Raw genomic sequence first — 17,512 nt, forward strand, 5'->3', positions numbered from 1 at the left:
CCTCCCTAGGGCTGCGATAGGTGCCTGAAATGTAGCCAGCAAAATGTTGGTCTACATTTCAAATAGACGCGGCCACTAAGCTGATTGTTACAAGGAAATCTCCCTGCTGTGATCAATTTAGCGGCTGCAGCAGGGAACCTGTCTCCCCCCCCCCCAAAGTTGGCTGGCAGGAGGGATGCTCACTCTCTCCTGCCAGAACCTCTGAAGCCCCCCCCCCCAAATGTCCACAGCAGGAGAAGTACCCATTCCCTCCTGCCAGCAGGCACACCTCCAAAGAATGGTGGGCCTTCCCTGGGTGCCTCTGGGCCTTTGCTACACCACTGGGTTCATGGTTTATTAAAAATTTGTTATACTGCATGGGCAATATCTCAGCGGTTTACAATACTTTATGGTTTACTTATACACTGCTTATATCTAAGTGGTATACAAAATCACGTATATAAAATTGAAAATTATAGGCCTCTAGCAAATGTCTAAGGCTATAGAGATCTCTGTTCCTATATGCTATATTCCTATATGTTCTTATTGCCGTAAGCATCACGTTGCCTTTATTCTTTCTGTTTATAGATAACAGCTAGTAGTGCGGCTGCCTTTGATAGTGACGATGTGAATCTGTACCAGCTCTTCATAAAAGTAGACTGCTCAGGCAGATTACTTGAGGGGCAACTCTTTCTTCAAGTGCAGCCTTCTGAAGAGCCCCAGTGTGAAGCGAAGTTTGCAAGCATAGGTAAGGAGTAAAGGGAGGACACTACAGTGTCAAGAATCAAGGTTCATCTTGATTTGATATACTGCTAAACAAAAAATATCTAAGGGATCAATATTCAAAATTATTTAAATGACCTACCTAGAATACTGCATCCAGCACTGGTCGCCGTACATGAAGAAGGACACGGTACTACTTGAAAGAGCGACTAATATGGGAGATAAGAGAAACTGGGCCTTTCCCCCTTGAAAAGAGGAGACTGAGAGGGGACATGATTGAAACATTCAAGATAATGAAGGGATAGACTTAGTAATAATAATAAATAATAATAACTTTATTCTTCTATACCGCCATAGGAGTAGAGAATGACACGGGGAAAAAATCTGTCCCCTTCACCGCCCCAAATCTATCTCCCTCCCTCCCCCTTACCTTCGTGGCACTTTAGTAAAGAAACTTACTGAAGCTGGCGAAGCCTGCCTGTGCCTTCAGTCGCATATGTGTGGGCGGAAGCTTCTCCTCTGACGCAACTTCCGGTTGTGTCAGAGGAGAAGCTTCCGCCCACACACACGCGACTGCAGGCAGGCTTCGCTGAATTCAGTAAGTTTCTTTACTAAAGTGCCGTGAAGGTAAAGGGGAGGGAGGGAGGTAGATTTGGCCGTAGGGAAGGAGGGGGCTGCGCATGATCGGTGACCATGCGTCTTCCCTCCCTTAACTGCGGGGACAAGGCCATTCAACCGCTAACAACGGAGGTGTATGGCCTTGTCCCTGTGCCCGCAATGAGCACTTTTCCCTCCCCCACCCCCACCGTTTTGGCAGGTTACCCGCGGCTAGCCATGGGTAACTGCCACCGTGTCATTCTCTACTTAGTAGATAAAGACAGGTTGTTCACCCTCTCCAAGGTAGAGAGAACAAGAGGGCACTCTTTAAAGTTAAAAGGGAATAGACTCCGTACAAACGTAAGGAAGTTCTTCTTCACCCAGAGAGTGGTAGAAATCTGGAACGCTCTTCCGGAGGCTGTTATAGGGTAAAACACCCTCCAGGGATTCAAGACAAAGTTAGACAAGTTCCTGCTGAACCAGAACGTACGCAGGTAAGGCTAGACTCAGTCAGGGCATTGGTCTTTGACCTAAGGGCCGCTGCGTGAGCGGACTGCAGGGCACGATGGACCACTGGACTGACCCAGCAGCAGCAATTCTTATGTCTTTATGTTGACTGTTTAAATCGCTTATCCGATGATAACTGTGGCTTACACTTTCTCACTCCGGCAAAAATTACAAAGATTAGGGGACACTCGATGAAGTTACAGGAAAATACTTTTAAAACCAATAGGAGGAAATATTTTTTCACTCAGAGAATAGTTAAGCTTTGGAACGCATCGCCAGAGGTTGTGGTAAGAGCAGAGAGCGTAGCTGGTTTTAGGAAAGGTTTGGACAATTTCATAGTCTGTTATTGAGAAAGACATGGGGGAAGCCACTGCTTGCCCTGGATCAGTAGCATGGAATGTTGCTACTCCTTGGGTTTTGGCCAAATATTGGTGACCTGGATTGGCCACTGTGAGGACGGGGTACTGGGCTTTCTGGACCATTGGTTTGACCCAGTAAGGTTATTCTTATGTTCTTTGATGTTGTTTTGTGGGGGGGGGTTCTTTTGTTGTAGGAGAAACAGTCCAAGTTCGTGAGGATGTGGCTCCTTTCACTGAGCTTTATAAAGTGGTGCTGAGGCGTCCCTCATACTCAACACTAACTGTGAGTATGGGTTTCTTTTCTTTCTTTTTTTGATTAATTAAGTGCATTAGAGTCAATGCCTTTCATGATGAATGTTACTGCATAGATATTGTCCATAAAAAAATGCATAAGGCAAATGCAAGACTACAATTCTCTTAGGAATCTGCATAAGGTAAGAGGAAAATTTTTATAAAAAGGTGCCTATTTTTCTTCATAAAATACTAGCATATGCAGCAAAATCTGGGAATGCATTCTAGACGCATTTACCCCAGTCTTAGAACTGATGTATATGCCTGCAGCTAGATTGATTGATTGATTCAACTTGTTTACAGGCCTTACTGAAACACCCAAAGCATAAATTATAAAATTTTATAATCTATCCTTAGAATTGTGCATTCTGATAAAGGGTGTCAGGTCAAAAGCGCGCGCCGAAGAAAATTACAGTTTTTAGGGGCTCCGACGGGGGTGTGTGGGGGGGAACTCCCCCCACTTTACTTAATACAGATCGCGCCGCGTTGTGGGGGCGTTGGGGGGGGCTTGGGGGGTTGTAACTCCCCACATTTTACTAAAAACTTCACTTTTTCCCTGTTTTTAGGGAAAAAGTAAAGTTTCCAGTAAAATGTGGGGGGTTACAACCCCCCAAACCCCCCACAACGCCGGCGCAATCTGTATTAAGTAAAGTGGGGGGGCTCCCCAACAAAACCCCCCGTCGGTGCCCCTAAAAACAGTAATTTTCTTCAGCGCGCGCCTCCGTCTTGCGCTCAGTTGTCGGCACGCGCCTTTGTCTTCCGCGATTATGTCTATGAACCCTGATAAAGAACACCTCACTAATTCTACATTTTTCCTTATAAAATTGCTCCAATGAGAAAAGAGCTCATATACATGCATATATGACCACATGCATGTGGAAAGGACTATAAGACCACCATCCACATATGTTCTTAGCACCTGATTCTTGAAAAGCCGCCAAAAGTTAGTCGCTGGCAGGCACCCAGATTGCGCCTACCAGCGACTAACATAAGGGTTTTAATTGGTTCTAAGTGGCATGATAGTTGGTCACTCCATTAAAAACCAATTAAAATCTTGTCGAAACAAAAAATTAGAACAATACACGTTCTCCAAATATAACTGCTATAGATACTTCAAAAGATACACAAGAAAGCAGTGAAGGTCAATGGGTTCTTAAGCACTCGAGAAGAAACAATGATTAGATAAATCATAACTAAATTAATATGGGAAACGGGGTGTCCTCAGTGTGAGAGGTTAGCGAGGCAAGAAAATTCTCCAGCGCTTTACACAACAAGGAAGAGGTTAAAAAACCTCTTCCTGCACACCATCACTGGACACCTCAAGTGCTCAAAGTAGTGTTAAACCAAACAGTGATATACTGCTTTCCTTGTTCGACTACTGACCAACGGACGAATCTTCAAGCTAAGTGCTGAGTTTTTTGTTAGGAGTTGGCTGGGGGGTTCCTGCTTTAATTATGCACTTGTGTGATTGATGTATTTTTATATCACTGTTTAGTTTAACACTATTAATTACTTTGAACACGTGAGGTGTCCAGTGATGGTGTGCAGGAAGAGGTTTTTTTAAACCTCTTCCTTGTTGTGTAAAGCGCTGGAGAATTTTCTCCCCTCGCTGACCTCTCACACTGAGGCCACCCCGTTTCCCATATTAATTTAGTTATTATTTATCTAATCATTGTTTCTTCTCAAGTGCTTATCTATGCAGGTTGGTCTCCTTTAAGAACCCATTGACCTTCACTGCTTTTTTGTGAAACAAAAAATTAGGCAGCCTCCGGGACGACACCTAGGTCCAGGGCGCCGCCTAGTGTCACCTAGCTATATCGAAGCCTGGAAGTGAGTATGTGTAAGGGTGGTGTCAGACTTTGGCATCACTAGGCAATTCTAGCCATGATTCTGCAAGGACCCTAGGCACCAGAAATGTAGGCCTGTAAAGCCCTGGCCTACATTTCTAGTGCCTAGGATCCTTGCTTGGCGCCGGTATCCCCAATTCTGACGAGGCATCTGGCCATGATTGACATGCAGCAGGAGTCTGTTTTTGAGGCACCTGCTGCAGTAGGAGCCGCTTACAGAATCAGCCCCTTAGTGCCAAAACTTAGGTATGCCTTCTTATAAAATTGGAAGATTAGAATTCTACCTTCGATAATCTTCTTTCTGTTAGTCACTTGGCTCTTTGAGCCCCTGTCCTGCACACAGCTTTTACAGATCAGTCTATTTCCGACTGGCATTTTTAGCAACATATCTTTGCCATAAGACTTCATAGGGACCCCTGAAGAAGATATTTTGTCGAAACACAGACCGTGTTGGGTCCAGGGTCCAAAGCTTTTCAGCGGGAGGTTTTTAATGTGGTTTGCCAAGTTTTAATATTATTTTAATATTAATAAAGTCCATCTCAGGAACATCATTTCAACACATTGTTTTTTTGCTTCTTCTTGGATTTGTCTGTGGAGATCATTGGGTCAATTCTCTTGTTTTAGTTCCTGTAAGATTCCATACCCTAGGTGATCAATTCCAACCCGCAATCTGGGAGTTGCAGAAATCCACAACTTTTATAAGCACATGCTAGGAAACAAATCCAGTTAAGTCCCAAAGCCAAGCAACATACCTGAACAAATCCGTGACAAGGGGGTATGGGGGAGAATCCCCAATCAACATAAGTAATTCATGAATTGGTTTGCTCTGCAAAATATTAGCAAGTGATAACAGCACAAAGGCAACTCAGAAAAACATTGAGGAACAATGTAGCACTAACCTGAAGTGTGCAGCAAGCGCCCCAAGAAAGGCCTTTGGTAATGTGCATACTCATAGAAACTCCCCACAGGATCTAGCAACTGGCTGGAAAATCTTCAAGCCTGTAATGAGAGTAACTGAGGCAGAAAGGAGCAGGGTATTCCAAACAACTGAGTGAAGACAGAGAGGGCGGGTTGTATAGAATCCTCCAGGGACTAACAGAAAGAAGATTATCGAAGGTATAAACCTAATCTTCCATTCTGTTATGGCCCTGGAGGATTCCATACGCTAGGTGTCGTACCAAAGCCACAGTAGCTAAGGAGGGACCGAAGAGTCTTCCCTCAATCCTGAGGTCCTGAAAACAGCATCAGAACACGCTGCCACAACAACTCAATAAAACTGGGCAAAAGTATGAAGAGAAGACCACGAAGCCTCCCTGCAAAATTCATCAGGATGACTCGGGCGAGATTCCCCCCACGACGCAGCCACACTTCTTACTAAATGCTTTAAGCGAGATTGGCGGCTGCTCGCCATGAGCAACAGAAGTCGAGTCGAGTGATCGAGGACTTGGATGCTGGCCTACCACAGTGAGGCGCTGCAGTGAGAACAAAAAAGTAGTCAATAGTCCTTTCCACACAAAGGAACAAGACCCTCCGGACATCTAATTTGTGTAAGATCTGATCTTTGCACTCCAAACCTGTTGGATAAAATGCAGGCAACCTAACCACCTGGTTGACATGGAAAGCTGAGACCACCTTCGGCAAGAAGGAAGGTACAGTACAGTACAGAGGATTCCCTGCACGAAAGAGCATAAAGCTCCAAAATACACCGTGCTGAGACAATGGTGACCAGAAAAACCATCTTGATCGTTAGGTCCAGAATAAATTCATCCTTTAGTGGTTCAAAAGGGGCCTGTGAAACGATGTTAAGATACCACGAAGGTAAAAGAAGACACAAGGGAGGACGCAGATGAAGCACCCCCTACCCCCATACCCATGGTAACATCTGGAAGAGCAGTAAGCGAACTAATACCTCTGCATGCCCGATAACATGAAAGGCCTGCAACCTGAACTTTCAGGGAGGCCACTGCCAGACTTTTGTCTAAACCCTCCTGAAGGAAAGCCAGGACTAATGAACTGGGAGCCTTCTCAGGCCTTACTTGATTCCTAGTACCCCACTGTGGGAAAGCCTTCCAGGCTTTGGCAGAAGAAGCCATAGAAGAGGGTTTCATCGAGTTCAAAAGAGTCCAGATAACTACCTCTGGATAACTGCACTTCATCAAGGCTGAATGCTCAAGAGCCATGCCCTAAGACCAAAATGATGTGGTCCCTGACTGAGAAGATATCACTGAAGAGGGAGCTAGAGAATCTCGTCCCACTGAAGACGTACGAGATCTGCACACCACAGGCAGCAAGGCCAATCAAGAGCCACTAGAGACACCAGGCTAGGACGCATTACTGTCCAGCAGATAACCCGACTAACCAGATGCCACGGAGGGAACATCATACAGGACCAAAACAAGGTATCTGGTCCTAGCTTTCTTGCTGTTCATTGACTGAAAAAGCGCCCAGCCTTCGAGTTCTCTGCCGAAGCCAACAAGACCCTCTGGGACAAACCCCAGCTCTTGTAAGATCAAACGGAATACCCCCTGCAAGACAGACCCCATGCTCCTGAGACCAGGAACTGTCAGCTGAGAGACTGCTAGAACATTGTCGACTCCGGCCACATGGGCCGCTGAGAAAGACAGAAGATGCACTTCCACCCAGTGGAATGCTGCTGATCTTTCTGGCCAGAGAGAGAGAGAGGGAGAGAGAGAGAGACAGAGAGCACTAGAGCTCCCTCGTGATATACATATGCCACCACTATGGTGTTGAAGAAACTTGTGAGTAACATCAGCTGAATTTCCCGAAGCTCCAGATGATAGGTCAACCAACATTGCGGACCACTGCCCCTGAATGGAGTGGGACCCACAGTGAGCTCACAACCCACATGCTGGCATCCATCCTAAGAGTTATCTACTCGGAAATCTGAAAAAGCCAGCCCTGTCCAACAGCAACCCCCCTGAAGCCACCAACTCAAATTGCTGCTAGTTGGCTCTGACCAGGGGAGCAGCATCTGAAGGGGAAAACTTAGTGGAGATCAGCAAGATAGGAGGATGCATGGGCATTCTGGCCCAGGGGACCACCTCCAAGGAGGCTGTCCGAGACCCCAGAACATGCAGATAAAACCAGACTGAGAGAGCTGGATGGTCCAAGAGAATTCTGATCTGTTGACAGAGGTTGACAGACTCTGTCTGGAGATGAAGAAAAGCCCCAGAAACTCCAGGGACTGGGAGGATGCCAAACATGTCTTCCTGAACTTGCCAACGCCTGCAGCAGAGACATTACCGTCCCCACCGCACCTTTGTACACCCAACAAGATGGAGCCCGGATCACCCACTGTACGAGGAAGGGTGAACTTGGACTTGAACTCCCTGCTGACGGAAAACCTCCTCAACTACCATCACTTTTACAAAAGTGCAGGAGCCGTCATGAGACCCAAGGGGCAGAGCTGCGAACTAAAAATGCTGTGGCAGAACAAGAAAATGCAGAAACCTGCGAAGCTCCGGGCAGATTGAAATATGGAGGTGAATCTCTGTAAAATCCAAGGACACTAGAAATTCTCTGGAGAGACAGCAGCTATCACTGTGCACTCTGCTGTCCATTCAGAAAAAAGGAATTTGGAAGAAGTGGGTGACCGAATGGGTCTCCAATCTAGAGAATCTGGCTCTTGAAAAGATGGCCACTGAAGGTGATCCGCGAGGTAATGTCCTCATCCAAAGATAGATCCAAAGAGTTCGGCACTCAGACACTGCACCAGCAGAGAATATGCTAAGAACTCGAATGAGATCATAAAGGGCACCAGGCACCACCACCCAGCACCCAGCCACACCAACCAGCACCAGCGGAGGACAGGCATGCACCTCCACAGAGGAGAAAGCCTCAGGTTTCATCTGGCAGAGCTTAAAGCTCAAACCACCTCCGCCCACATCATTGGCTCAAAAAACTTCCGTTTAGAATGACCCTGTGCCACTAAGGTTCTTACTAGGATCTGAGATTTTAAACAACAGTGTTATTTGGTGTGTTGTTAGACTTTTATGATGTCCCACATGCAGCCAACGTTTCACGGGTATCAGCTGTTTCTTCAGGGCTCCCGGACTTTCATTTTGCCTCACACAATTCTGTAAATATAATTTAATAAAGGATGTTTCACTTTCAAGTCCCTAATCATGTAAAATATATCAGAGTTTCTAAAATGAAGTTACTTTGCTCCTCATCATTTATTTCCAGTTTCACTTCTTCTGAGTCTTCTTAATTTGTGTCTTTCTGCAGTACAAAATCACCCAACCCTCTCCAGAGATCTTCTCCATAGACAATGGAAAGGTGCAGGTCCCAGCGTCAGGCTTCAACTACAAGAGTGGCAATAATGTAAGTAATCCCTCCTTTCTTATTCTGGTTTTTAAGCAGTTGATCCAGGACTCCCTAGACTCTAAGATAAGATTCATCCAAGCTAGTTCATTTTGGCTTTTATTGCGATGTTAATTTGGACCAGCAGAAATATAGGATAGCTGATGGCTCTTTACTTTCACAGATGCAAGTATCAACCTGTTGATGGTTCAAGATTAAGCTTGAGTTACTGAGGCTGGCTTCAAGAGTTCTCAGAGTTTAAGTCTGATGCCGGAGGTGAAGACTTGTGGGCCCGGCATTTGTATGCACCAGGCCTGGCTCGGGGAAGGAGCAGGAAGAAATCGACTGCTGGCTTCGGGGTGGGGGTAGGGAAAGAATCAGGGAAGTGGAAATCGGCACGATGGCTTTGTGGGGGCTAGGGGGAGAGAGAAAGAAAGAAAGACAGGCAAGCAGGGGGAGAGATAAAGAAAGGCAGAAATAAAGAAGGGGGTCAGGGGGAGAGATAAAGAAAGGCAGAAATAAAGAGGGGGGCCAGGGGGAGAGAGAATGAAAGGCAGAAAGAAAGAGGGGGGCCAGGAGGAGAATGAAAGGCAGAAAGAAAGAGGGGGGCCAGGAGGAGAAAGAAAGGCAGAAAGAAAGAAATATTGGCTTTACAGAAGAAGGACCAGAGACTCATGAAATCACCAGACAAAAAGGTAGGAAAAATAATTTTATTTTCAATTTAGTGATCAAAATGTGTCCATTTTGAGAATTTATATCTGCTGTCTATATTTTGCACTATGGCCCCCTTTTACTAAACCACAATAGCGGTTTTTAGCGCAGGGAGCCTATGAGCATCGAGAGCAACGCAGGGCATTCAGCACAGCTCCCTGCACTAAAAACCACTATCGCGGTTTAGTAAAAAGGGAGGGGTATATTTGTCTATTTTGTATAGTTATTACTGAGGTGACATTGCATATAGTCATCTGCCTTGACCTCTTTGAAAACCCCCTGAATATAAATGATAATTAACATTTTCTCTGCATACAGTGTGCTTTGTGTTTTATTTAAATTTTATTGTTGGTAGATCATTTTGACTAGGTCATTTTAAAAGTAGCTCGCAAACCCAAAAAGTGTGGGCACCCCTGCTGTAAACAGTGGTATCTGTCCCAGCTTGTGCTCCCTCCAGCGGTTGTTTCACGTCTGGCCGGCTCCCCTGGTCAAAGCTGCGGGCGTCGGCTCCTCGCACAATTCGCGGCTGCGTCGGAAGCATTCCCTCTGACATCACGACATCAGAAAGAAGGCTTCCGATGCAGCCGCGGATCGTGTGAGGTGTAGACGCCTGCTGCTTTGAGCAGGGGAACCGGCCAGACATGCTGGGCAGGGAAGAGATATTGCTGCTGCACAGGGAAGGGGGGGAAGAAATGCTGCACAAGCAAGGGGGGAGAAATGCTGCTGCTGCACAGGGGAAGGGGAGAAATGCTGCTGCTGCACAGGGAAGGGGGGAAGAAATGCTGCTGCTGCACAGGGAAGGGGGTGAGAGAAATGCTGCTGCTGCACAGGGAAGGGAGTGAGAGAAATGCTGCTGCTGCAGCAGCACCCAATTGGGGAGAGAGAGGGAAGGAGGGAGAAGGAAGACAAGGGAGAGGAACCAGAGATGCCAAGTCCATGGGAGGGAGGGAAAGGAAAAAAAGAAAGGAGATACCAGACCATGGAGGGGGAGGAAGAGATGCCATGGCATGGGGGAGGGAAGGGAAGGAGATAGAGAAACCACACCATGGTGTGGAGTGGGAAGAAAGGAAGGAAAGGAGAAGAGAAAGAGAGAGATGCCAAAGCATAGGGGAGGGGATGGAGACAGAAAAATGAAGAGGGGATGAAGCTGAAATGAATCATGTGTAAAGGAGAGAAGGGACCCCGGATATACAATTTATTGAAGGGACATAGAAATAGGGAAGATGCCATATGGAAGAGAGAGAGTGTGGGCAGTAGATGGAAGGGGTAGAGAGAGAGAGAGAGGGCAGAAGCTGGGTGGAAGGGGCAAAGAGAGGGCAGATGTTGCATGGAAGGGAGAGAGGACAAACGCTGTATAAAAAGAAGCGAGCAAAGAGAAGATGATTAGAGCAGATAAATAGGAAATGGAAATAAGGCAATCTTTTGAACTAAACCCCTTTCCTCAGGACAGGTTAGCATAACAGCAGTATACTTTACTGTTCTGAAGAAAGATTTGGCCTCTGAAAGCTAATTGAAAATGGATTAGTCCAATAAAATGGTATTTTCTTCTTTCTCATTATTTGTTTTATTTTTATTTGTTAATTTGTAAAGTGGTGATTGTTATGTGTCAGTTTTTTCAAATTTACATGTACTGTCTTTATATTTTGCACAGTATTAGGGGACATGTGTCACTGTTTGTTTGTTTTTTTGTTGTTGTTGTGGTGTTGCATTGTATGCAGAATCTGGTTTCTTGGCGGTTCAGTTTAACTTTTGTCTACATATTTCTATTTTTAGTTTGTGATTATTCCATATTGGGCAAGGGTGTATCTCTGGTCTGTGTGTATGAAAAGGCCATAGTTTTCAGTTGGCATTGACTGCAGGATCAATTGACTGTGCAGGATCTGGCTTGTTTAGTTTTACAATGTATGTTTTGGTGTTCTAGTGCTCACTGTAGTGTTTAAGATGCTGTCTTTTCCTAGTTACACTCTTGTTGTGCGATATGTGGATTGTTGCTAAAAATCATATTTTTGATATAGATGGGGGGGGTGTAAAAAAATGATGGGCCCCAGGTGTCACATATGCTAGGTACTAGCAGTAACCAACACAGATATATTGAAAACCAATGTATGTGAAAAAAACTCTTTCAATTGGAGACTGTTATAGTAGAAAGATGTTGCAGTTGTACAATTATGCAGAAATAATGTGAAGCCAGTAAAGCTCAATGTTTGCTCAAAAGGAAGGAAAAAGCCTCAGAACGGGCCCTCCCACCACCACAAAGGTGGATATAAAGGTGGTTGAGCGGTAACCTCACAGGCAAAACCTTCGTTTGAAAATGAGCACTAAAACACTTGGGCAAAAACTGTGCTTCACATACAAAAGATTTTTTGACAGAGGAATGAATCCCACTTATCTTAATGCTGATCGGCACACCAACGGAGGCCAGCGTTTCACCCATCAGGGTGTGATCCGACCGATCAGTCTGCAAAACAAAAAAAGAAGAAAAACAGGAGAACTTGTAGTTCCTCACTTAGTTTAAACTTCCTTCCATAACAATTGAAAACATACCTTTGTAAGAGCGTGAAACAACGCTTCAAACAGTCCAGAAAAAAGGGGCTCCCATAGGGTGGCTCCGGATGTCTGGTTTTAAATCTTCCCGGTGGGAAAAACGTCACCACCGGAAGTACGTCAGAGAATGACGTGGTTGGTTCTGACAGAAACAGCTGACAAAAAAATGACTAACAAAAAATGTAATACAGAAAAATGTGTTGTTGCTCAATGTGCCAGGAAAAAAAAAAGAGAAAACGAAAAAAGAAACAAAATATGTGTACATACTTGAACCCACGAGTGAGTAACTTTTTATGTATTTAAATGCCTTTGTTTATGGTTTTTATCTTTTTATCTTCATTTTTCTTTTTGTGTTTTTTATGTTAAAATGGGAAGACAGGAAGGTTTAAACCTAATAGAAAGCACCCCATTCCAATCTCTGATTCAGCCCAACAGGCTCTTCACTGTTGAGTAAGTGGATCCAAAATTGCTCAGCACGTAATAGTTGAAGTGGGCGATTGTTCACTTCCTCTCCAATGTGATCGATGACAAAACATCGCAGATCATCAAATGTATGGTTGTACTCAAGACAGTGAACTACAAGGGGAGCTTGGATCTTGTTGTTATGCAGGCAACTTTTATGTTCAGTGATGCGCCTTCTAAATGTCTGTGTGGTTTGCCCCACATAGATCTTTAAACAAGGGCAAAAGATGGCATATACCACAAACGTGGTGTAGCATGAGGTCAGATGTTTGAGCCTGTGCCGGGGTGTATAAAATTGTCAGTGAACTCTACAGTAACGGCACAGGTCAAACATTTGCCACATTTCCAATGTCCCGTCGGTTCAGTGTAAGGTCCCCTTGATTGAGATGAAATAGAACTGATTCCTTCAGGTTCTTCTGTCGAATAAATGCAATCCTGAGATGAGTCTCAGTGTGCATTGGGTGTGCTGCCCTGAGTTCCCAATGCCTCCTCAGAATCTTAGTAATGCCATTCATGCTAGGGGAATACTGCAAAATGCATGTGGCTATGTCATCGTCTGTTGATTTATCTCTGGGAAGAAATAAAAAGTCCCTGTTCAAATATTTGGCTCGTTTGTACGCTTTTTTGAGGATAACCCCTAGTTTTTAACTTTGTGTACAGATGTTTACTTTGCAACTTGTAGTCAGACAACTCAGAACATAGACGGCGATATCTAAAAAACTGAGATGTAGGAAGGCTGCGTTTTAACTGTGCAGGATGGTTGCTCGAGAAATCAAGAAAAGTGTTCCTGTTGGTGGCTTTTCTAAATACAGAAGTATGAATCTTGTCATCATTTTTAATGACCATAACATCCAAAAAAGAAATCTGGTGTGGGTGGCAAGTCATACTGAATTCTATTTTAGGATGTCTTGAGTTGAGCCATAGATGGAAGGAATCAAGTTCTTCTCTTGTCCCTGTCGCCGTCATGTTGGAAAAGGAATTGTGAACTATCCAATCATTTTCAAAATTCTGCATAAACAGATTAGCAACCGAGGGGGCCATGGTCACACCCATGACCACCCCGGAGACTTGTTGAAAATATTTGTCTTGGAATCTGAAATAGTTCTTTTCCATTGCAAAAGACATCAGTTTTACCAGAAAATCTACAGGAATCCGGGACGTCTTAGTGCTGTTCAAAAAATCTCTGATGATATCTACAGCTTCTGCCTCAGGAATAATTGTATACAAGGACTTTACATCAAAAGTCACAAAAAAGGTTATCTCTTTGATGTTTTTAATTTCTGACAACTTCGAGAGAAAATGGGAAGAGTCTCGTAGATACGAGAAACCTCTAGACACAAGAAGACGTAAGAAAATGTCAACAAAGGTGGATAGCGGTTCTAATAGAGAGCCACGGCTAGACACAATAGGGCGTCCAGGGGGATTTATGAGATCTTTGTGGATTTTCGGCAGAACATAAAAGACTGGGACTCTAGGTTCAATGGTATTCAGATATTCAAATTCTTTTTTATTTAGAATCCCCTTGTCCAAAGCTGCCAGAGTGAAATCCCTGATTTCTGTGGCCAGATAAGAGGTAGGATCTTCATTCAATTCAAGATAGCCTGTTTGTTCTTGTAATAATCTCAAAGCCACCGCCTTATATTTGTCCATGTCGAGCACTACCACCGCTCCACCTTTGTCTGCTTTACAGATCCTAATGTCCTTGTTGGATTGCAGGTTTTTTAAGGCAATAAACTCATCTTTTGATAGATTATAAGGTTGGTATCTAGAGGTCTTTTTGTTAATAAACTTCCTGCAATCCAACAAGGATAACCTTTTTTGATGTAAAGTCCTTGTATACAATTATTTTTTTTTTTTTCTGGCACATTGAGCAACAACACATTTTTCTGTATTACATTTTTTGTTAGTCGTTTTTTTGTCAGCTGTTTCTGTCAGAACCAACCACGTCATTCTCTGACGTACTTCCGGTGGTGACGTTTTTCCCACCGGGAAGATTTAAAACCAGACATCCGGAGCCACCCTATGGGAGCCCCTTTTTTCTGGACTGTTTGAAGCGTTGTTTCACGCTCTTACAAAGGTATGTTTTCAATTGTTATGGAAGGAAGTTTAAACTAAGTGAGGAACTACAAGTTCTCCTGTTTTTCTTCTTTTTTTGTTTTGCAGACTGATCGGTCGGATCACACCCTGATGTAGCCTGTCGGTGAAACGCTGGCCTCCGTTGGTGTGCCGATCAGCATTAAGATAAGTGGGATTCATTCCTCTGTCAAAAAATCTTTTGTATGTGAAGCACAGTTTTTGCCCAAGTGTTTTAGTGCTCATTTTCAAACGAAGGTTTTGCCTGTGAGGTTACCGCTCAACCACCTTTATATCACCTTTGTGGTGGTGGGAGGGCCCGTTCTGAGGCTTTTTCCTTCCTTTTGAGCTTTACTGGCTTCACATTATTTCTGCATAATTGTACAACTGCAACATCTTTCTACTATAACAGTCTCCAATTGAAAGAGTTTTTTCCACATATGCTAGGTACGCCACTGGTATGAGAAACTGTAACATTTATATGTGTGGAGTTTTTTACAGACCAGTGATGATACAGACTGCTTAGGGGTTCTGTTCGTCCCGGTGGGCTGTGTATGAGGCCATTTTTGTGCTTATGATTTCAGTATGTATATACACTTTTTGTTGAATGAGTGAGATTCCCTGCCAAGCTTATCAACAGTGCATTTTGTTTTTTATTTTTTGATTATACTAGTACAGTGGTCTCAAACTCAAACCCTTTGCAGGGCCACATTTTGGGATTTGTAGGGACTTGGAGGGCCTCAGAAAAAAATAGTTAATGTCTTATTAAAGAAATGACAATTTTGCAGGAGGTAAAACTCTTTATAGTTTATAAATTTTTCCTTTTGGCTAAGTCTTAATAATAATATTGTCATTTATAGCTAAAGAGACATATGATCAAGAAACTGTTTGATTATACTTTTGTGATTATGATAAACATACCGAGGGCCTCAAAATAGTACCTGGCGGGCCGCGAGTTTGGTTGAATTAATGATATTTAAGGCATTTTAGTTAATAGGCCCCAAGGTTGATGAGAAAAATGACCATTTGTGCCTTACTGTTTTTTTGTGGTCACACATTCAAAGTGGTTTACACATATACAGGTTTTTATTTTGTACCTAGGGCAATGGAGGATTATGGGCTAGATTCACAAAGGGCACAGATCCAATCTGATCCGTGTCCGGGGGGCTGATTCACAAATCGCCCTCAAGCAAATGAGGGCGATCGGAATCACGCCCCATCAGACTGTCGACACATGCGCAGCGACCTTTTTTTAAACTTTACTTTTGTTTCTTTTTTTCTTTGCGAGGCCGTGGTTTTAACCCGCTTTAAACCCGCAGGTTAAAACCATGGGCTCGTAGTGCGGGGAAGGGCAGGAGAGATTCGGGGCGCGAGCGGGGTGGCAGGAGAGATTCAGGGTAGGCAGGAGATCGAGGTTGAGAGCAGAGAAGCAGGGCGGCAGAAGGCAGGGCAGTTGGAAAGGACTTCAGCAACTGGTCCTCAGCAGCCGCTTATTTTTGGATCGGCCAGCCCAGTCGGTGTTGCTTTTTTATTTTAGTGAATCGCTTCCTGCCTGCATCTGAATGCCGTTCCCCCTCATTTGCATGCGCAGATCGGAGGATGATCAGGGCAGAGGTTAGTGAATCGGGTCGCAAAAGGGTCGCTAAATGGTCGGAAGTTGATCGGTAGGCTTAGTGAATCTAGCCCTAAGTGACTTGTCCAGGGTCACAAGGAGCAGTGCTGGGATTTGGTCTCACAACCTCAGGGTGTTGAGACAGCAGCTCTACCTCTAGCATTGGAGGGCTTGAGGGATGGGCACAGAGATATAGATGACTGAAGGGGATTGACCTTTCTCCTTTTGGCTCACTAATTACATGAAAATCATTTGCAAGTCACAGTGCAGGTCAAAACTGCCCAAGAATCTGTACCGCTGAATGCTTGAAAGTAATTATTTGTTATGTGCAGTTTCTAGTATCGTTTATGAGATTTGTAATTTTCCATGTTTGTTAATGTGGTTTATCCTTTCAGTAGTGAGCACTATCTTGCAATAGTACGCAATATTTTGAATGGTTCTCACTATTTTAGTGCATCCTTTTGCTCAATGGGAATCTTGTAAAATAGTATTAATGACACAGAAAAATACCTTTGGCGCCTCATTTGTCTAGCAGAGACGCCGGCACGATTGATACTGTCCCCTGAAGAAGGCGATGCAGTCACCGAAACTGGGTTTCTAGTTGGGACTTTCTGTGGTTTTTACACATTTTAGTGGCTTATCTAATATAATGAAACGGTAAGCCGTGCATGCGCACTTCCTATGCGTGTGTCCGTTTTCCGTGAGCTGTAGCACACATAGGAAGTGCGCATGCGCGACTTACGGGTCTGGCCTCACGCGAGGCAAGACAAGTGGCATGCGCGTCCTTCCCTGCTCTCCACCTGCGGAGCGGCGGCTGCCGGCCGCTAGCACCCCCTGCCCTCTCCGTCGCCTCCCGGCTCCAGTGGCATAGGCAGCACTATAAACACGCTGCTTCGCACTCTTCTCTGCCGATTTCCTCTGCCGCGTCTCTGATGACATCATCGGAGACAGACGCGGCAGAGGAAATCGCCAGTAGAAGGCCGCGAAGCAGCGTGTTTAAAGTGCTGCCTACGCGGCTGGAGTCCCGAGGTTTGTCGGCGGTGGGAGGGTCAGGAGCAGGCCGGATCGACAACGGCAGTAAAAGAAGGGAGAGGGGCCGAACAGAGCAGGGAAGAGAAGGTAAGAGAAGGGAAAGGGGTAGTGGGGGAAAATGCTGCTACTGCTTCTACACAGGAAAGGGGGGGGATAGGAGGGAAATGCTGTTGCTGCTGCATAGGGAAGTGGGATGGAAATGCTGCTGCACAGGGAAATGGGGAAAAATGACAGACAGACAGACAGCGGGAGGAAGGGAGACAGAAAGAAAGAAAGAAAGACACAGGGGCAGGGAGAGGGACAGAAAGACAGACAGAGAAAGGGGGCCAGAGAGAGAGTCAGCAGGAGAGGGAAAGGGAGCTGCTTTGGGGGGAGGGGGCAAACAGCTTTGCTCTGGGGGAAGACAGAAGGGGCCATGGAGAGACAGGGAGAGGGATAGGGGGCTGCTTTGG

General features: G+C 44.9%; 1 protein-coding gene across 3 annotated transcripts in view; it reads left to right on the forward strand.

Annotated features, from left to right (window-relative positions):
• CDHR4 (cadherin related family member 4) overlaps positions 1–17,512 on the forward strand; it is a 99,204-nt gene that overhangs the window by 14,015 nt on the left and 67,677 nt on the right. For all 3 annotated transcript variants that reach the window (XM_033926437.1, XM_033926435.1, XM_033926436.1), the window contains 3 exons: positions 568–727; positions 2,360–2,448; positions 8,552–8,647. In XM_033926437.1, the coding sequence (XP_033782328.1) occupies positions 568–727; positions 2,360–2,448; positions 8,552–8,647 (345 nt within the window). The remainder of the gene's footprint in view (positions 1–567; positions 728–2,359; positions 2,449–8,551; positions 8,648–17,512) is intronic.

This window comes from Geotrypetes seraphini, chromosome 17, assembly GCF_902459505.1.
Source record: "Geotrypetes seraphini chromosome 17, aGeoSer1.1, whole genome shotgun sequence".
NCBI classification, from domain to species: Eukaryota; Metazoa; Chordata; class Amphibia; order Gymnophiona; family Dermophiidae; genus Geotrypetes; species Geotrypetes seraphini.